At 43.1% G+C, this 21,516-nt stretch overlaps 1 protein-coding gene across 2 annotated transcripts in view; it reads right to left on the bottom strand.

The window, feature by feature from the left end:
- The window catches only part of Mfsd1 (major facilitator superfamily domain containing 1), a 47,322-nt gene extending 26,886 nt beyond the window's left edge, over positions 1 to 20,436 (bottom strand). For both annotated transcript variants that reach the window (XM_045161636.1, XM_045161637.1), the window contains exons 1-6: positions 20,272 to 20,436; positions 18,977 to 19,029; positions 17,488 to 17,600; positions 16,782 to 16,824; positions 16,460 to 16,527; positions 13,553 to 13,661 (exon numbers count right to left, since the gene is read on the bottom strand). In XM_045161636.1, coding sequence (XP_045017571.1) covers positions 13,553 to 13,661; positions 16,460 to 16,527; positions 16,782 to 16,824; positions 17,488 to 17,600; positions 18,977 to 19,029; positions 20,272 to 20,431 — 546 coding nt within the window. In that variant the 5' untranslated portion in view covers positions 20,432 to 20,436. The remainder of the gene's footprint in view (positions 1 to 13,552; positions 13,662 to 16,459; positions 16,528 to 16,781; positions 16,825 to 17,487; positions 17,601 to 18,976; positions 19,030 to 20,271) is intronic.
- Between the last annotated feature and the right edge of the window lie 1,080 nt (positions 20,437 to 21,516).

Genomic DNA, 21,516 nt, shown 5'->3' with positions numbered 1-21,516 from the left:
GCTAGTCATGAGCCCTAGGAGTGTAATGTCTGCTGGTGTCTGGCTAAATGTATATACTGTGTTCACCAAACTGCCTGGTAAGCACTTTTTGTAATGTTCATACCCATGTATTAATGCTACTCTCACTTTTGGTTACAGAAGCTTCTCTTTTCAGATGGCAGTGACCTTGGGGTGACTCAGAAGGCACCATAGTGCTGAGAAGTGAGAGGAGTACTCAGCACCGAAACATTTCTATCATACCTTCCAAGGTTCAGGGTCCATTGCGGACGAGGTGGCAGAAAGAATAAAAGAGCCAAAGGAAGGGTAGGTCACCTTACAATGCACACCTCCAGACATAAGACATAAACTTGCCTATATAAGACCATCACAAGAGAAGGAAAAGATGATGACATCACAATAAAAGAGACATTGAGGGCTGGAGAGATGGCTTAGCGGTTAAGCGCTTGCCTGTGAAGCCTAAGGACCCCGGTTCAAGGCCCGGTTCCCCAGGTCCCACATTGGCCAGATGCACAAGGGGGCACATGCGTCTGGAGTTCATTTGCAGAGGCTGGAAGCCCTGGCATGCCCATTCTCTCTCTCCCTCTACCTGTCTTTCTCTCTGTGTCTGTCTCTCTCAAATAAATTAATTAATTAATTAAAAAAAAAGAGACATTGAGAGGGGGAAGGGGTATGATGGAAAATGAAATTACAAAAGGGAAAGTGGGGGGAGGGAGGAATGGATTACCATAGGCTATTGTGTGCAATTATGGAAGTTGTCAATAAAGAAAGAACATAACTGAAGGATTCAGGAACCAGATGGACGCCATGACAGGCTTCAGAGTCCTCAGTAGGCCTACGTTTCTGTTTCCCAGCAAGATCTGAGTTTTTATCTTCTGGTAAGGGTGGGTTTAACAGTTACTGGGAACTGATTATGCCATATATCCTGTAGTCAAAGATAAGTTCAAGTTCAGTTCCCCTAGACCCAGCCCGCCAACTTTGCCCACCAAAATCCTAAGCCAACCGGAAGAGTACAAGTGCAGTTACTGTTTAAATCAACCAATCACGTACCCATCCCCTTCTTCTATGTTCAAATCCCTATAAAAACCCTACCCTCTCACTACTCGGGGTTCTTGTACGGATCCACTGTGTTGGTAAAGTCAAGAGACCAATCTCAAGCCCGAATTAAAGCTCCTTGCCTTTGCATACATGTTTGGTTCTTGGTGGTCACTGGGGATGCCAAGAACTGGGCATAACATTTGGGGGCTCGTCCCAGATCTCCTCAGAGACTGCTAAGGACCAACACGTGGCGCTCAGGTCACCGGCTGATAAGTGTGCTTCTGTGTTTTGTCTTTCCTGAAAACCTGTCCTTCATTTTCCCGTTCATTAGAAAATTGTGGTTGGGGTGGACGCGCTCCTGGAGGCCACTCTGTTCGGAAAGCGGGTCCTGGGTGCACCAGGCCAACTTGAAGGGGATTTCATTCCCCTATCTGTATAGACAATGGGAGAGGCTGCTGTCTCAGTTTGTAGTCACTGGCAAACTAAACTGTTTTTGCTATCTCTTTTTTTCTCCTTTTCTTTGTTTGAACTACTATTTGTGAGCTTTTTGTTGTCTCTTTCCTTTTCTTTGTTGGAATGACTATTTGTGTGCTTGGACATATGGGACAGACACAGACTACCCCACTTTCTTTACTGACGGGCCACTTTCAAGACGTTACAATTAGGGCCCCTCAGAGTCACAGCATTCCCTCTTTAGGTTATGGGGCCCCCAGACCAAGATGGTAATCAACTTGGGATGACTGTCAACAATTGCTACAGATTCTCTTTACTACAAAAGAAAGAGAGAAGCCAGACTAAAGCCCAGAAATTGACTCCAGGCAGTGATGGGAATCCCACCACTAATGAGGCTATCATTGATCCGTTATTCCCTTTGACTAGATCAGACTTGGATTTCAACAAAGCAGCAGGTAAGGAGAGAGCCTGTCAACTTTCTCCCGGTGGTGTCTTTCTCTCTTCACATGCTCACCCAGCCCCGGTTGCCTCAATGCCTTCGGGGTGAACTGCGACCAGCCCCGAGCAAAAATCCAAAAACCCACAGCTGGTGCCTGAACAGGGACCTTATGAGATGGACAGGGTGGGTGAGTGCTCTCCTAGAGGGACTGGGAGACATCGGCCCATGTGGCCTTGCCTCCATGTTGAGGGCTGTCAGGTTTCTCTTTCTCCTCCTTTATTCTCGGTTCATGCCATTGCGCAGGACCAAACACGATGAACTGGCAACTGATGTCTCTTGGCCAAGGCCACTCTTCAGTATTGACTGAAGGCCAGCCGTTCTCTGCCTGGACCCTGACAGCCCATTGGGTGTTGGCAAAAACCCTCTATTTCTCTCTGGCGCGCACACACACACACACACACACACACACACACACACACAAAGCCTGTAGGGCAGGTCACCAGCCTCATAAACTTGTGGACAGGCTCATGCCCAGATCTTTGGGGAATCCCGTGTGTGCTGATTAGTCCTTGGGAACATTGCCTTCTGGTCTTGGCACTTTTAATCTTTCTCTGTCATGAGTAACATTGCCTCCCGCCAATATATATATATAGATATATATCTCAGATCCATGGAATAAGAGCTCTTCTAAAAGTTAAGGGAATTAGCTCTCCCAGGAGACAGGCTCCTTTTGGGAAGAAGTCCTCCAGGTCATTTCTGGATTTCTGGGCATCCACATGGACCTACACAGCTCATCTGGCTAGGAAATGAAAAGCTCAGGGAGGAAATTTCCCCTTACTCCCTTTAAGCAGCAAAATTACAAGTCAGCTTTGCAAGACTCCAAAGCGGCTTGGGTCAGAGTCAGGTGGCAGACAATGACGCCTCTACCCATGCAGGTGCCATGTCTCCGCCTCTTCTCCCATTGGCTTCTGAGCAGACCCACTACATCTTCAGTGGCCTCCCAGTGGGCCGCCTTCTTCAGAGTCCTCCTGGCAGTCCTGGAGACCCCCTTTTCCCCTAAGGTAGTCAGAATCCTTGGCCTCCCAGCAGTCTTCTTGGCCATTACCTCCATGTGTACTAGACCAGACCCCTGGAGAGTGCCAGCAGTGGAGCAAGGATGATCTAAGGTGTATACAAGCCCCGCCCAACCGCAACAGCACAACAAAAAGTGGCAAGAGGGTAGTCTGCGCCCATGTGTCACCAGTATTTAATACCAAGTCTTTCCAGTGGGAAAAACTGTGTATTTTGAAAAGGTGAAGTAAGAGTAATCATCAGGTTAAACTTGCAGAAGGGAAAGTCCCGTTTGCTAGTCTTCTCTGCTTTAGGGGCTGCCATGTTTTGCAGTTGATAATTATAATAATGTGGCCATTTTCTTTAACTTACACAACAGTTCTGAATTTGGGGTTAAATGTGTTGTCTATGTAAAAACATACTTTTGAATATGTTTTGAATCTGAGAGCAAAAGAAAGAATGTTTTTGTACATTTTTCTTCATTTAATTGGAATGAGTTATAAGTTTCTACAATAGGCTAATTGCACATTTAAACCCTTAAACATTTATTGGTGAATAATGTATATATCCCATTCCAAGAAATAAAATGAATGAATGAAGTTGAAATAAATTCCTAAAGTTAAAAAAATAAATAAATAAATAAAGGGGCAAGAAAGTGAAAAAAGGTCACATTTAACTACAACCTATAAAGAACTAAAGTTTTACATAAAAAGTGTGTCAAATTTGTTACCTGATATCATAAATATAATTACTGAATTTATGTTCTAGGTCAACTTCAACTTTCATAGAGGATTATTAAAAACAACAGAATTCTCTCTAAAGTGGTAAATTATAATTTGTCAGGTATTAAAAAAATTGTAAAGTACTTAAAAGGAGGAGGCAATTGGCCTGACTTCTAGGCCAGCTTGCCTCAAGATAGCAACAATATTTGCCTCAGTTTAGTGTCTTATTAGTATTAATGACATAAAATTGACTAGACTACTCACTTGTTAGTAAGTAGTAAGATTAATTAATTTGGTGTAGTTTTTCATAATAGCCTTATAAGAAAAAAGGTGGTTAATAATGGGATGAGATGAATTGATTGGAAGAACTGGGAAGGAATTTTTCAATGTTGGGACATAGAATGCTCATTAAAAATGCTTTTTGAGTGGTACTTAGATGAGAACGTTAAAGTATGTGGATAAAGATGAGCGTATGTAGGAAAGAATTTTCAGGCTAAACCTATATGCCATGCCTAAAGTTGAGATTTTTCAGCTGTTTACAGACTCTTAAGGATACTCTAAAAGTGATGCCTATGCTAGGTGGGTCACAAAGTCATAAGTACAGATGTAATTGGAGGTTTAACCAGGTTAAACATAGACAAGAGTCTATCACCTTGTGTTTTGCAAATGGGTAAATTTGCTATGTTAAAAAAAAAAAAAAAAAAAAAACTTCGGAATAGGAAAGGAATGTCAGGATGCTTATCTCTCTGCTTTGTAATTTCATTTTGCTCTTGCTTTCCAACATATGCTACTTAAATTCATGGAAAGCTGTACTCTGAAAAAACAGATGGAACCCCCTTTATCTCAGACCCCATGCAAGTTTAAGACATGTGTCTCCCAGACTCTGACTAGAGACAAAATAGCCAATTGTCTCTGACAAGGAAAAAGGAGTACAGCACATAACTGTGGGTCTCTTTAGTTCTTCTCTTTTGAACACCTAAAGTCACATCTGTTAGATAAAATTTCTCACTAGACAAAATGTTAAATAGGTCAACTGAGTCAAGGTATTTGATCAGGTTACAAACTCCCTACATAAGATAAGGATCAGACTTACCTAATGTGTATATCAGGGGAAGGGACACTACATTGAAACATTAGGATTAAATCTAATGTTTACCTGATGGCAAGGTTTTAATCAGTGGAGAAACTGAGTCGTATGATAAGACCTCACTCATTAACAGGTCACTGATGCTAATTTGTTATGATTTAAGTGTTATAAAACTGGCTTTAAGACTCTCTCAGTAAAGTAAATTAGGTTCCTCTTTTCATCAAGGTTTTAACTATTCTTAATATAAAGGCTCACATAGAAGTGGTTAATTCCCAGAGGTGAAGTATTCATACCTAAAGACATTGTGACTTTAAAGATAACTTCTGTCTTATTCATGCTAATTCTATTGAATGGTCATAATTAGGTTTAATCACTTAGGTTTAAGTGATTTAATTTCAGTAATGACAACTTTCATCTTCCTGGGATTTGTTGGGATAGCTTGCTTAAGCTTTACCAAATTTAAGACATGGGTAAAACATAAAATTGTTTTATGTTAATGAAAATTTCTGTGGTACATAAAATCAATAGCTATCAAATTTAAGACAAAATCATTAGTTGTCAAATAATGTTTTTTTCTTTCAAAAAGATTTATCCAGGGCTATATTAGAATTTAGCTAGCTGTTTTGGTTTAAAAAAAAAAAATTCAAGCTCTGTGGTTCTGTTTCCAATGTTCTCTGGGTAGTTTGTACCCACACAGGTACCTAAACTAATCAAAGATGTTTTGAAACGCAGATGCTATAAGACTTTATACTGTCTTACTTGTCCTTTTCTGACAATTTCTAGGTTAAATTAGTTAGTCTGTAAATCAATTGGTACTGTTTTCAAGACTGATAACAGGTTCTGCCTATATTTATAAATGTTAGATATTTAAAATGTGAGATGTGCCTACTTTCTATAACTTGTATATAAGGCTTATACTACCATAGCACAACTAAAATTTTAAAGATAGGACAAAATGATTTAGAAGCCTTGTGCCATTCTTTAAGTCTATTTCAGTAATCAAATGTGCTCTATATGTACATACATCCATGCTGGTGTAATCCTTTCTAAGTGTGTTAATTACCTACGTAGAAGCCAAAGCCAACTGGAATCATCGGAGGCACCAATATTTTGGCCTGTGCTCCCAGGTCATGAGGCCACTGGAGATGATGGGACACTTCTACACTGGTCCCCTGGTAAGTCACTTGTCTTCCTGAGCAGGGAGGATATGGAGACCCAAACAAAACTGGTGTACAGTCTGAAACAGGAGAGTCACAATTGAGGAGCAAACTCAGTCCTCTTGACTTCCCAAAGAAGGGAAAACTACTTGGCCAGCATGGCCCTGACTCATCCTAACAGATAAAAGACGCCAGTAAGCTATGGGGCTACTTCTGTGTCCCTAAAGTCTCTTTGGAGAGCCATTAGTGACCTCCAAAACTAATCCTTAATTAAATGTGGCTATCTGCATGGTCTTAAACACTCAGAGAGAAATATATAACCAAAGATTAAAAAAAATACCTTACCTATATGAATGGACTATTAAGTAACAAGAGCTTTCCAAGAGGGGAAACAAACATTAAGACATATCGTTTCCCCACAGTTTTAACTCTATAATAAAGAAAAACAAGTATAGATGTTCAAAGGGTTATTTTCAAATCTAAAATATGTAAATAATCCAGGAGACTGGGTGTCGCTATCACTGCGAGACACTGGGACCCCGCTGGAAAGGACCCTATGTCTTCTTCCTGACCACACCTACCGCTGTGAAGATGGACGGCTTTGCCACTTGGATTCATCACACTCACATCTGACCAGCAGATCCAATGGCTGAACCTGAGGACTATCAGCCACAATGGAAATGCAGCACCCCACTCAAGCTTCAACTCAAATGCTCCTGATCCTGACTGTGCTCCTATTTGTATGTATTATGGCAGCTACTCCCCACTAAGTTTTTAATCTGACCTGGATAATAACCAACACTGCCACAGGGGAAATTCTTGCCACACAGGGAACCTGGTTTCTTGATTTGATCTTCGACCTCCATCAACTAGTGGGACTCTGTGGTGAATCAGGAAATTTCTTATTGCTATGTATGCCCTGGGCACTCAGAGAAAGCAAGAATCAAAGGGGGCTGTGGGGGATCTGAAGCCTTCTACTGTGCTAGCTGGCAATGTGTGTCTACTGGAACCCGCCTACTAAGGGGGACCTTATCACCATGACACTGAACCAGACCAGGGACCAAAATGGACCATGTTACCTCCCTCCCTTGAAAGGAAACAAGACCTGTAATTTCGTTCCTCTCAAGTTTACAGAAAAAGGGCGACAGTTGTCCTGGGATAATGGAAAGACCTGGGGAATAAGACTTTATGTTACTGGGTATGATCCCGGTGCCTTATTTACTGTCCCGTTGGTGACATTTCCCAATGCAGACTGGTAGGGGTAAGAACAGGCATTGTAGCACTCATCCTTCAAGGAAAACATCAAGTATAGACTTAGACACTGAGAGGCTGAAAACATCCATTACTCACTTAGAGAAAAATATAGATTCCTTAGCTGAGGTTGTATCACAGAATACACAGGGGTTGGACTTATTATTCCTCCAGCAAGGGGAATGTGTGTGGCCTTAAGGGAAGAATGTTGTTTTAATATCAACCATTCAGGTATAATTAGAGACTCAATGGTGAAGTTACGAGAGAATTTGGAAAAGAAAGAAAAGCTGATAGAGGACGGTTTGAGTCATGGTTCAGTCATTCCCCATGGTTAACTCTGCTGTCTGCTTTAGCAGGGCCATTACTTTTATTTTTGTTGCTAATTACAGTAGGACCTTGCATTTTTAATAGATAGTTGCTATTATTAAGGAATGCATTAATACAGTACAGCTTATGGCTTTAAGATCACAGTATAACTCAACTGGGAGCCAAGATGGGCTCCTCATGGTATAAAGAGAGGGGGGAATGAAGGACTCAGGAACCAGAAGGACGCCATGACAGGCTTCAGAGTCCTCAGTAGGCCTAAGTTTCTGTTTCCCAGCAAGATCTAAGTTTTTATCTTCTGGTAAGGGTGGGTTTAACAGTTACTGGAAACTGATTACGCCATACATTCCTGTAGTCATAGATAAGTTCAAGTTCAACTCCCCTAGACCCAGCCCGCCAACTTTGCCCACCAAAATCCTAAGCCAACCAGAAGAAAACAAGTGCAGTTACTGTTTAAATCAACCAATCACGTACCCATCCCCTTCTTCTATGTTCAAATCCCTATAAAAACCCTACCCTCCCACTACTCGGGGCTCTTGTACAGATCCACTGTGTTGGTAAAGTCAAGAGACCAATCTCAAGCCTGAATTAAAGCTCCTTGCCCTTGCATACATGTTTGCTTCTCCTTGGTGGTCACTGGGGATGCTGAGAATTCGGCATAACAAAAACCTGTTTTGATTTTACAGGAATCAGAGTTAAGAGATCATCTTTAATCTCAGAGGAGACTTGGGACTTTGAAACTATCTTAAATTGGCAAAGACTATGGGGACCTTTGAAGTTGGACTGAATATAATATAAAATGTGAAATGGTTATGAATCTAGGCCAGGAACATAATGTGGTAGCTTGAATGTATGCCCCCCCCCAATAGATTTAGGAGTTTTATTCAAGCTTGTAACTTGGCTAGAGGAGTTATCACTGTGAGTAGGCCCTAGGGCACAGCCATAAGGTGCACTTGGGGCAGATCTAGAAATTCAGCCTAAGGTACACTGAGAAAAGTCTGTGCTCTGCCCAGGTTCCCTGCTACTTGGCTGCCAGTTTTGCTCTTGCTTTTGGTGGTAGGTTTTCTCTTTTTTTTGCCATCATGGAACTTTCCTTGGATCTGTAGGTTTCAATCAATCTGCTCCTCCCATAAACTGTGCCTGGTTTAGAAATTCATCCCAACAACATGAAGCTGACTATGACAGGAGGAAAGGATTTATTTTGGCTTATTATTTGGCCTCTAGGGGAAGCTTAATGATGACAGGAGAAAACCTGGCATGAGCAGAGGCAGGATGTCACTTCTGCCACAGCAGGTGGAAAACAGTAGCAAGAGAATGAGGCCAGTTCTAGCAAAGGAGTGCTAGCTATAACACCCATAAGCCTCCAACAAGAATCCATCTCCCAAACAGCCACTAGCTGGAGACCAAACATTCAAACACATGAGTTTATGGGGGACAGGAGGGAAAATGTTGACTAGGAAACTGGCAACCCTCCACAGGGGCGGGGCGGAATTCAGGCCTAGATGAGTGACATAAATTCAGGAGTTAGGCAGTACCACTCACAACTGTAAAAGTAGGTTAATGTTGCCAAGGCTGGGAGTGTTGAAAGAGACATATCAATGATGAGCCCTGGATGCTCCCACCTTCACAGGCTGAGGTGGGTGAAGAGGAGCTATGGAGGCAAAAAGGTACCAAACAGACAAGCAAGAGGAGTACTAAAGAAATTAAAGAGAGACTGTCAACTCTGGTCATGCTACTGACAGGTCAGATACAACTCAAGACTGAGAAATGACCATGTCCTCAACAATAGTCTCTCAACAAATATTGTCACCAACTTCACATCACATGGCCATTTTATTGCTCATATGAAAACTAAGGTTACTACTGGAAACTTTCTCCAATACACTGCAAATATAAGCTCCTCAAAGGCAGGGGTTAATTCTTTTAATTCTGATGTGACCTGACATGAGTTAGCAAGTATTTGGTAAATTCTTGTTGAAATGATAAGCTTAAAGTACCAAATTACATGTGGGTAGGTGGTTCAGTAATTAATTAAAGGTGCTTGCCTGCAAAGCCAGCTGGTCCAGGGTTGAACTCCCTAGTATCCATGTAAAGCCAGACACAAAAAGTGATGCATGTGCCTGGCACTCATTTGCAGCAGCAAGAAGCCCTGTCACACATGCTGCACACACGTGCATGTGCACACACACATACACACAAAGAAACATAAATGAAAGCAACAAGTTACAAAAGGAAAATCAAGAGATACTAGACCCCCAACCCACAGCTAAGACAAGTGCCTAAGGCAGTATGTGAGAGGTATCACAGCTCAGCCTACAGAGCAATCAGAGGTAAATCCGAACTTCTGTGATCATTTAACAGACTCCAGCAACACAAGACACAAACAACAGACTCTGTACCAACATCTGCACTGGACTAGCTCTTGAACTTAACAGTCCTTTCATGTCATGACAGGTCCCCTGGACCTCAAGTGCATAAATTAGATAAAGTCAGACTGCCCTGGCTGCAACACAGGGCTGCTTGAGACCCCACTTGCTCCCTCCCCTGTTTGCTTTCACTACTCCAGTAACTCAACTTGTACTCTAGAAGCTCCTGAGATTCCTTTCTAAAAACTCATAGTGCTCCTCAAAATGTAGATGAGCCAGGCATGGTGACTCGTGCCTTTAATCCCAACACCTAGGAGACAGGGGTAGGAAGCTATCTGTGAGTTCGAGGACAGCCTGTGGGACTACAGAGTGAATTCCAGGTCAGCCTGCACTAAAGTCAGACACTACCTCAGGGGAAAAATGTAGTTAAATGGGTTGTGACTAAGTGTGAGGACAGGAAAGCAGCTAATGATGAGCACTACACACACTGAAGTCACTGGGACTGAGTCTCATTTAGTGATCATATGTCCTCCTTTGAGAAGCATCAGACAACCAGAGTCACCACAAGACATCTCGACGTGAGCAATACCCAACGAAGGCTCTCAGAACATCCTGGCAGAAACAGAAGACATGGGAAACCACACTACTCCAAAGAAAAACAAATTAAAATACTCCTTAAGTATTTTATATCAAAGTCATAAAATATCCTTTTGTAAAAAAGTAAAAATATGGGGCTAGAGATGGCTCAGCAGTTAAGGTGCTTGCCTACAAAACCTAATGACCTAAGATCAATTCCCCAGTACCCACATAAAGCCAGATGCACAGAGTGGCACATGCATCTGCAGTGCCCATTCTCTCTTCTCTGTCTCTCTCTTCTTGCAAATAAATACATAAAAACATTTTTACAAAAATAGTAGTAATGGCAGCCCATACTACCAAAGTAACTATTAAAAAGGATCCTCTCAGTCTAGAGAGAGAGCTTAGCCTGCAAAGCCTAACGATCTACATTTCATTTCCCCAGTACCCATGCAAACCCGGCACATATGGTGGCACATGCATCTGGAGTTCATTTGCACTGTCTAGCCCTGGTGCACCCATTCTCATTCTCTCCCCTCTCTCTATCATCTCTGTAACAAATAAAACAAAAATTTTAAAAAGGATCCTCTCATATCTGACAGAGGGGACATAAATATCTCTGAAAGACAATGTGGAAAGATGTCTCAGAAACTCTAACAACCCTTCTGACTAGTACTTCCAGCCCTAGCCACTGAGCCCAAGGGTCGCAGCAAGTGTCAGAGCACAGTGTGACTTATGTACAGAGAACTTGAAATGGCAGTATTACATAGCATAGAATACTCATACGATGAAACACATGGAAAGTTCTTTGGGGAGAGGGACTGGAAAGATTGCTCAGTGGTTAAGGTGCTGGCTTGCAAAGCCTAATAACCTGGGTTCAATTCCCCAATACCCACAAAAAGCCAAATGCACAAGGTGATGGAAGTGTCTGGAGTTCATTTGTGGCAACAAGAGGCAAAAGGCCTGGCACACCCATTATCTCTCTTTTCTTTCTCCTCTCTCTCCCCTTCCCTCTGCAAATAAGTACATAACATGTTTTTAAAAAAAGTTTAGGGATTGGATTTCACTGATGACTGTAGTACATTTTTTTGCTATTAGTCTTTGAAAGCTGGATTTCTAATGAGAGTTTGTGCTTTGTTTTTTGGTTCAGGAACTTTATAAGGAAAAAATCCTAATAGGGTTTAGGACTTCCAGAATATCTTACAGGATATATTCATTAAAATGTAGTATTTCCCTGTGTAGCATCTCTAAGACCAAACATAGGATGTGTGGGAAATCTGGCTGTGACATCTGTCAACCCACTAATCACCAGGGTTGATGTGGGTGTCCCCTTCCTCCCTCACTGCTGCATGTGTATCTCTCCTGATGCTGCAGGCTCTGTTGAAGAGGACAACCTTTCCCAAATAGAGGAGGACTGGTCTTCGGTATACAAGTAGCTGAACTCCCCTGCTAGAACCTCCCAACAAGCTTTCCCAACCATAAAATACCAGGATCATTTTCAAGTTCCAAATAGTGTCCTGGCTGACACAGGTGTGGGCACTATGGTGAGGGAGCTAGAAGTCATGTTAGACAGCTAAGACAACCACAGGAAATAAACACCACTTCATGGCAGAGGAAGTAAAAGTTCATCACAGAGGGCTATGAATGTATCTCAGTTATAGTACAGAGCCTGCCTAGCATGTAGGAAACAATGGATTTGATCCCCAGCACTGCACAGACCAAGTATGGAGGTATATGCCTATAATGCCAGTAGTCAGGAGGTGCTGAGGCAAGACAATATGGAATTCTAGGTCAACTTCAACTACATAGTGAATCTGAAGCCAGCCTGAGTGATAGGGCCTGCTTAAAAAAAGGGGGGGGGGGGTGGGCATGGTGGCACATGCCTTTAGTCCCAGTACTTGGAAAGCAGAGGTCAGAGGATCGCTGTGAGTTCAAGGCCACCCTGAGACTATAGAATGAATTCCAGGTCACAAGACCCTACCTCAAAAAAAAAAAAAAATAGTAACCAGGGGTGGGAAAATGATTCAATTGGTAAAGTGCTTGTCATGCAAGTGGGAGGGCCTGAGTTCAGATCCCCAGCACCCAAGTAAATGCCAAATGGCTGTGGTGGCCCATCTGTAATCCCAGAGCTCAGGAAGTAGAAAGAGAGAATACACAGGATAAACTGGGTGGCTAGACTAACTAAATTAGTGAGCTCTGGGTTCAAGTAAGAGATCTTGTCTCATTAAATAAGGTGAAGAGCAATCGAGGAAGACACAACATTGACCTCTGGCCAACACACACACACACAACATAGTATTAGCAACAGCAATTGAAGACAGCAAAAGCAGGAGCAGCCAGTAAAACCTGCTTTGTAAAAGGAGGTTTCATGTGCATGAAGCTGAGCTTCATGAGGTTAACTGAAGGAGGTCTGCCTCATCAGTGAACGTCCCATCCACGGAAATGTGCCATGTGTACAACCTGGAGACTTTCACGTCAGGATGTCAAAAATGGGTGAGAAATGAGACAACCTAGACTCAGATACTTGGAGTTAATAATGAATGTTCACTTTGTCTTTAGACTGCTTACTAATGACTTGCTTAAAATGAAACATAAGCTATTTATATCCTTGGGAAACATAAAAAGTCAATACCTAATTTATCATACTCAAGTGTAACCAACCACATTTCATTCTGTGATTTTTTTTTTTCCCTTGTGCATGTGGTGTTATGAACCCTTGCCTGTGGTGGGGTTGATGGGGGGGGGGGGAATAGCACTCATCCACAGTGGCCAGAGCTACTCCATCGCTCTTCCTCCTACACTAATTTTGTGCTGGAGCTTCTTACTGATACCTTGCTTGCTGTTTTTCACAAGTCTGTGTGATTCCTTGGTCTCTGCTCCCCTTTGATGGACCGGGGTTGTAGGCATATATAGCCTGTTTACATGGCTTCTGGAGATTCAAATTCAGGTGGTTTCAGGTCCTCTTGGGCCTTCAGGTTTGTGCAGGAAGCACACCTAACCACTGAGCCATCTCTCCAGCCCTGTTCTGTGATTTCTAAGAAATTCAGTCTTTTGCTTTCTATTTGGCCCATTAAGTTGTTTAACATACGTACGATTCTGGCCATGCTGAGTTGCAGTCCAAACACCAGGTTCAGTTCTTTGCCTTTAAACCAACTCACAGCATATGTATTCTGGGCAACCGCTAAGGACTCTCCACCAATCCTAAATATGGGAAAAGGAAAAAAGTCACAGCTTTTAAAGAAATTCCAGTTATGGGCTGTGGAGATGGCTCAGCAGGTGAAAGAACTTGTCATGAAAGCATGAAGACTTGAGTTAAATCTCCAGCACCCACACAAAAAGCCAGGTGTGCAGTCTGACAAGAAGTACACACTAGTGCAATGGTGGCACATAGCCATGGTGGGTAACCAATGGCTTTCTGATTGGCTAAGAGATCCCCTCAGTGGAAAGGAACCCATATTGGAAGCGGAAACCAGGTCTGAATCCTATGGAGACAAAGATTATTCTTGCCAATGTCAAGCTCTCACTAGTCTTTGGCTAAAAGAGGGGTTACACTCATCAAACTCTCCCTAATTAATAATGTCTATACAATTTAACCTATGTTGACTTCACTCTCCATTGGAGAATCTGTTTTTCTTTTCAGAAGGTAGTGAGACCCAAGGAGATAAAACACCCCTCGCATCTCAGAGAAGGCCCAGGCAAAAACCACAAACAAGAGTGCTTCTTTCATGGTGAGCCTGACAATCAGTGCCTGGGTGAAGGAGACAGATGCTAAGGATACTCAACACATACCAAAACAGAAATCCAGAGGCACCCGAGAGCTCATCTCTGAAGCAGACTTAAAACCCACCAAGGCTCAGGGAGCGGAAGAGGGGGCAGAAAGATTTAAAAGCCACAGGTTGGGATGTCATGCTCAGAGGCACTGCCTCCCCCCAATCACTGCTGCTCCCACAATGCCTAACCCACAACCCCATGAGGAATACCAGCAATCCCACTGAGGAGGGCCTCCTGTAGCATGGGGGCAGGGAGGAGAGAAAAGATACACATGATGTATCCATACAAAGCATGTTCTTAATAATAATAAAAATAATAATAAGTGATTTTTTTAAAGCCATATATGGTTCCAGTGCAGGGGGAATGGAAAGAGGAGGACCACTGGGACTTGCCGGTCAGCCCATCAGAACAAAAAGTGGAGAGCTTCAGGTTCAGTGAGAGGCTATCTTAGAGAAATAAGGCAAAGAAATTCCAGATTATGATTTTGACATTTCTTCCTCAAGAAGTGGGAGGTCTCTGCCCCCTTCCCTTTTTTTTCATTTGTTTGTTGATTTATTTATTTGAGAGTGACAGACAGAGAGAGAAAGAGGCAGAGAGAGAAAGAAAACGAATGGGTGCGCCAGGACCTCCAGCCACTGCAAAGGAACTCCAGACACGTGAGCCCCCTTGTGCATCTGGCTAATGTGGGTCTTGGGGAATTGAGCCTCAAACCAGGGTCCTTAGGCCTCACAGGCAAGCGCTTAACCACTAAGCCATCTCTCCAGCCTAGCCCCCTTCTCTTGAATGGAGGTGGGTTTAAGTGCTTAAGTGACCCCTAAGATGATACTGTCTTCACTCCAGAAGTGCCACTTCAGAGTCCCAAGCCACCCCTAAGGCTGACCAACCCATGCTAAAAGAACACAAGCCACACAGACAGGCCGTTTGTAATTGCTTCAATGAATAGCCCTATCTTCAAAGCAGCCAGGCCCAAGTACCCAGCATGCAAGTTAAAGAGTTTCCCAATATTCCAGCCCCCAGCCTTATATGATTTTTTTGCAGATAAGGTCCCAGATATCAGGAAAAGACATTTTTACCTGGCACAAATTCCAAACAGAATGCAATGACTGTTTTATACTATGTGTTGGGCTTGTTTGACATGCTGCATTAATAACTATTAAGGAATCTGGGTTACCGCACCATCTATATATGCAAACAGTGCTGGTGAGAGTGGCTCATATTTGGTAAAAATAAAAATTCACACTTTCCAGGCCAATACAAAAAGTTTTCCATCAACAAATCCCCAACCCACCTTGTATACGCAGCATTCTTCTGCTTCCAGGGTTTTAACTTTCCTCCAGATAAGTTCCACATGTTTACCAGAACCCCTCGACATTCACAGTAATAAGCTTCATGTCCTCTACATCCTACCAAAGAGCCCTTCTTGCCCATCTGTTCTATTCCAAAAATATCTTCCTTCACTTCCACTGGTCTTTCTGTGCTGGCCCACTTTACCTATGAGGCCCACTTTTGACCACAGTATTGTCCCAGAATCCCTTTCATGCTCTTATATGCATTTTGTTTCCTTTTCTGACTTAAGAGTACTTTTTGAGATGTGTCACACACCTGCATGCACCTGGTGCCCATGAACAGCTTGAGTGAGTTTTAAACTGCAGATTAAGTCCTATCATCTATATCCCCAAAACAGGAAGCTCAAGGCTAGACCAGAATAGTTTTACATACAATACACTGAAGCAGCATGTGGGCAATGTACTCCCCTAGGTTCTTGACCAGGGAGCAAAAGGACCTAACTGTCATCCACTGAAGAGGAATGAAGTGCCCAAGTCACCTACCTAGAAATGGATGGCTATACTTTTCTGAAGAAGATTTAAAATCAGTCTTCAAATGGCAGAACAAGCAAAAAAGCGTAGAAAAAAAGATCATTTCTGGGAAAGTATATAATACTCAAACCCTATACTGTAAACTATAACCACACAAAATTGTTGCTACTTCAAATGAAGGTTAAGACAACTAAGAAACAGTTTTACTTGTACATGTCAAGGGTTTGAAGTAATTCCTCTGAAGAGACAGTATTTCTTTTAGATCTTAATAAAGGACTGGGCATGGATCAATTGTGGATCAAGAGTTAGCATGTGTGAAATCCTGGCTTCAATCCCCAATACTCACCCTCAAAAACAAAAATAACCTTAATAAACATGTTGTTAAGACACATGAAATTATGAATAACTTACCCAAATACAAATCTTCCCAGTTCCATCAGCCAAAAAGCATTAAATATTCCACCCAGAGCAAAAACAACCTATAATGTAGAGTACTGAATCAATGGAAAAGTAAATTCAAAGTAAGTAACATGATAAATGTTAAGTTCCACAATAATGAGAAATTATGAAATTCATGAATTCCAGGGCTTAAAATTAATTATCTTATTTCACATGGGCATCCATGGTCTTTAATAATGAAGCTAATCATTCATAAACACATCTTTCCAGTGAAATTAAGCAAGAATTCAAAAGTTACTATCAAATAATCAATAAATGGTTTAGCCTTTCTTACCTGTCCAATGCAAACAAAGCAGCTAAAAATAATCGTGCCCCATCTATGGGAGAGAGAGAAAGAATGGCTTTATTTCTTCACATATTGCTATTAGTAACTGCAGAGTCCTGCATTAAAAATTCACTTTGTGTTTTTTTGGGGGGTAGGGTTATATTTTGTTTTGTTCCCTCATTATATAAGACAAGTGGTCACAAAAAGTTCAATGTCTAGAGAAAAGCAGAAAATAGGAAATTTCACCAAGGCTGAGGGAAGTACCTAGTACAAATACCATGGATGTCCATTTTCCACTTAACCCTACTTTATCTTGCAAAGCATAAATTATTATCCATGTTCTAACAATGACAAAACTGATGCTCACAAAGTTCCCAATAGCTCAGCACAGTAGGAAGCTGACCAAGTAGCAGCAAGGGGCCTCAGACCTTGGTGTGTATGACCCAAGTCAGAGCACATCCACCTCCAGATAACTTAGGTACCCTATTCCATCAGTAGCATTTACTAGGCCTTGACCTTAACTGATGAACCAACCAAATTTCAACCAATTCCAGATAGAGAAATCTTTGGGGGGAGGGGTAAAAACTCATGCACATTATCACAGTCAAAATACAAGTGTATTTAGTTCTTTCTAGAAATACTTTAGTCTATTACTACACTTGCCTAATAACTGGAATAGATTTTCCACATGTGAAAGTTTTAAAGCAAAACATACCGTATTCCAAATACTCGGTCTATCAAAAAGCCACCCAAGAAACACAAAACTACATTGGGCCAAGAATACCAGGCATACAGCAGCATGAATTTTGTGGTATTCACCTGCATATCCTATATGGAAAGAAAATAAAAATATTTTTTCCAAACAGTTAGGCTTAGCAACTGAAAATACAAAAAGTGGTTACACATTTAATCCTATGCAGGGCTTCTTTACCATTTGTAAGTAATTTACTTCCTTGAGAATCCCAATAAAGCTACACTTCCTATCCCCGGAACAATGGACACACCCAAGAACTTTCTGAGTCCACAGTTATTGTAGGGGCTTTCTGGATTCCATAACCAGTCACCCTTCCATGGGGACCAACTAAGTTTGTCTGTACCTTCTATTCTTGCTCCTTTACTACTGCCCGTGCTAGGAACTCCTCTTTCACAGGAAAGAATAATTGTCACCTGTCCTTACAGACCTTACCCTCTCCACCTCCAACTCCTGCTTTTTCTCATTGTATTCTAGAACGTGGGGTACAGTAAACACTTCCCTAGTCAATTTATTAAAAAGAAAAAAAAAATAGCCGGATGTGGTGGCACACGCCTTTAATCCCAGAACTCGGGAGGCAGAGGTAGAAGGATCTCTGTGAGTTTGGAGCCACCCTGAAACTACACAGTGAATTCCAGATCAGCCCGAGCCAGAATGAGACCCTACCTCGAAATACCAAAAAAAAAAAAAAAAAGAAGAAGAAGAAAAAAAAAAACTTACAAAGCAAAGAGAAAAGATAGTGTAAATACTGAAGAAATGACAAATTTCAAATATATTTTTACAATTCAAAATCCAACTACACGTACTGATGAGGATATACTGACCAACAATCAGAAATCAATATCCATATTTAAAAATCAATATAAATTCAGGCATGGTGGCTCATTCCTATAATCCCAGCTCTCAGGAGGGCTGAGGCAGGAGGAAGGATGCCATGAGTTAAAGGCCAGCCTGGGCTAGAGTGAGACTGAAGTTTAAAAAAAAAAAAAAGCCAGGCGTGGTGGCACACGGCTTTAATCCTAGCCTTTGGGAGGCAGCGGTAGGAGGATCACTGTGAGTTGGAGGCCACCCTGAGACTCCATAGTGAATTCCAGGTCAGCCTGAGCTACACTGACAACCTACCTTGAAAAAGAAACAAACAAACAAAAAGGCAACAATATGTATCTAAGCAAGCCAAAAGCCATCCCAGCAAATCATTTACCATTCACATAAAAATAAGAACAGGAGAGTAAAATCCAAACAAAAACTAGTACTTTCAGCAATACTGTGAAAAGAGTGTATTATCCACCTCATGAATGAAATTTGAAATGAATGATTTGCGACATCTCATGTAGACTTGAGAATTAATTGACCTGTAGATTTGGTAACTTGAGGGAGTGCAGGAACGGTCTCAGGAAGGCTAAGTCAGCGCTCCAAAGCAAACAGAAGGGCATAGATGTGGAAATTAACTCACCTGCTTAACCTGGGTCTGAAGGGCAGCAGGGTTATCATAGCAAAAATAGCTGCCTAGAAATGAAAAGGGTAAATATCTCATAAGAAATAATAGTATCTGTGCAAGTTTCAAGTTGCAACTCATTACTATTTCAGAGCGATTTAGACCTTTATACTATGGACCGGAGGGCTGACACTATGGAAAGTCTCTGGACCACACCTTTACTGACCAGTTGTTGTAGTAAGAGGATTGCCATACTTTAGCAGTGTGCAAATGTAGCAAATGCCAGAAAACTTGAATTGCAAAGTCACGATCTTATTTTCATCATGCTTCACATATAACACCTTCATGAAATAGCTTTATTTTCTGCACACAAAATCAACAACACTAAAAATTTTACACACATTCCATGCAGTTTCATAATGGAAGTGAAGGCTATTCTGACTAAACCAGTATTTGAAACAAATTCTAATCGTGCAAACAAAATTCCCAAGGTTAATTTAGCAAACACAGTGCTAAAGAAACAAAATTTGTTCTCTAAAGGGCAAGTTAAAATTTGTCGTCTCTTGGAGATTTAGAAAAAGAGAAGTGGGAGACAGTTGGTATTTATGAACCAGCATTTATTTTAAAGGTAAAGTGAGGCTACGCGAACTCCAAGTACACAAAGCTACCGTTCAAAAGGGGGGAATGTAATTAGAAAGGTCAAAATCTGGCTTCTGAATCCCTTATAGCCAAATAACCCAAAATAAAGTGTCGGCTGGAGTACGGACAATTTCTTAAAAGTGTTTCGTTTTTGTTGCTTGGTCATCGTTTTTTAACCCAGAAATTTCTGGGTTCTGCTTTAACGCTTCACGTTAAGAAATTCATGCTACCGGGTGGGCACCACCGTGCAGAGTCGCGCAAAAACCAAAGCCCCAAAGTCTCCTTTACGCCGACTTCTAAGTTCCAGCAGAAGCATCGAGTTCCTCGCCGCTGACTCCCGGAGCTGCGCCTGCGCGCACACCCTCACTTTCTCCCCGAGCTAAAGGGAACTAAAGAGAACAGTTGCTGAGTTAACTAAAACCTGTCACAGAGGTAGGAAAGATGCCTTTAAAAGAACCCGAAACTGCTAGGAGAGAGACAGATTTCGCCAGCGCGGTCAACGACGACCCGCTCCGCGCGGGCTGGGCGGCGGCGGGCGGCAGGGAAAGAAAGCACCGGGAAGAAGGCGAGGCGCAGCACCCACGGGCGGCGCACGGAAAGGCCAACCGCCGGGCCCTCCGTCGCCCCGCTCGGCTGGGGCAGGTCTTCGACCTGGGCCCTCCTGGTCGGCTCACCGAAGCCCAGCAGGCACATCAGCAGCAGCACCAGGAGCCGGTGCGCCAGGCGGCGCGGGTCGCAGAGCGCCGGCAGCGGCTGCGGGGCGGCGGGGACTCCGCTGCCCGCGTCGGGGCCGGGGTCCAGCAGCGCCCGCGCCTCCTCGTCCTCCTCCTCCATCGGACCCACAGCTCCGGATGCAAAGCCTGCCCGCGAGTGAGATCACGCAATCGCGACGTTCACGTGACGGCCCGGGTCACGCTGGGCTGCGCTCACGTGGGTTTGAGGTCACGTGACCCAGCTGGCTGGGACCGTCTGCCTTCCGTGGGTGGCGCTGTTCTGCGGAGGACCGAAGAAATACCCCCAGGGTCCTCGTGGTTGCTCCACCTGCGCTGGGGACCCCGGAAGCACGCGCTACCCTCCTGCACCCAGGCTGCATCCAGTAACCTGCATACTGAGTGCTGGGAATGCCACAGACTGAGCTCAGCCAGTTCCAGGTTTAACGTAGAGACAGACAGTGGGTAGGTGTATAGATAGATGGCTGATGGGTGAGTGGGTGGGTTGAAGGAAGGAAGCCACGGAACAGGCACTGAAGTCCACACAAATGCCTACAGAGAGCATTTGGAAAGAGTGAACGAATTCAGCCCACTCCATGACCCACAATGACCTTGGTATTCACTACCTCACAGTGCCTGGCACTACCTGCACAAGTACGTCATAACAGGAGGAAAGGAGGACAACAAAATAGAAGAGTATCTAATTGGAAAGAGGGGATTCAATGGACAGTGTATTTGAGAGGGAAAGAAGGGGGGATTATCATGGTTTATTGTCTATATTTATGGGAGCCGTCAATAAAAAGTTCAGAAGAATTGGCTGGAGAGGTGGTTTGGCAGATAAGGCATTTGCCTGCAAAGCCTAAGGACCCTGGTTCAATTCCCCAGTACCCACGTTGTGATGATTTTGTTGTCAATTTGATATGTTTAGGAATCCACAGACATTCCTCATGAGTGGGTCTCTGAGATTGCTTCCAGGGAGGATTAACTGAAGGAGGAAGCTCTTCCCCAGAGTAGTGGCCCCTTTCAGGGAGAGGAATCTCTGGGAGAAGACTCCCTTCCTCCAACCTGGCTGCCAGTGCTGCTTGCTGCCTTAGAGTTCGGACTGAAGACCAGTCGCTCTCCAGGAAGCCTCCAGGCCTTCAGTGCCAGATTGGAACTGCTGAGGCATCCCCCTTCGCGGACTGAGCAGCTACCTGGTTCCTTGATTCT

Source organism: Jaculus jaculus, chromosome 11 (assembly GCF_020740685.1).
Source record: "Jaculus jaculus isolate mJacJac1 chromosome 11, mJacJac1.mat.Y.cur, whole genome shotgun sequence".
Lineage (NCBI taxonomy): Eukaryota > Metazoa > Chordata > Mammalia > Rodentia > Dipodidae > Jaculus > Jaculus jaculus.
Note: the sequence above shows the minus strand (reverse complement) of the source record. Positions and strands in the feature narration are given on the sequence as shown.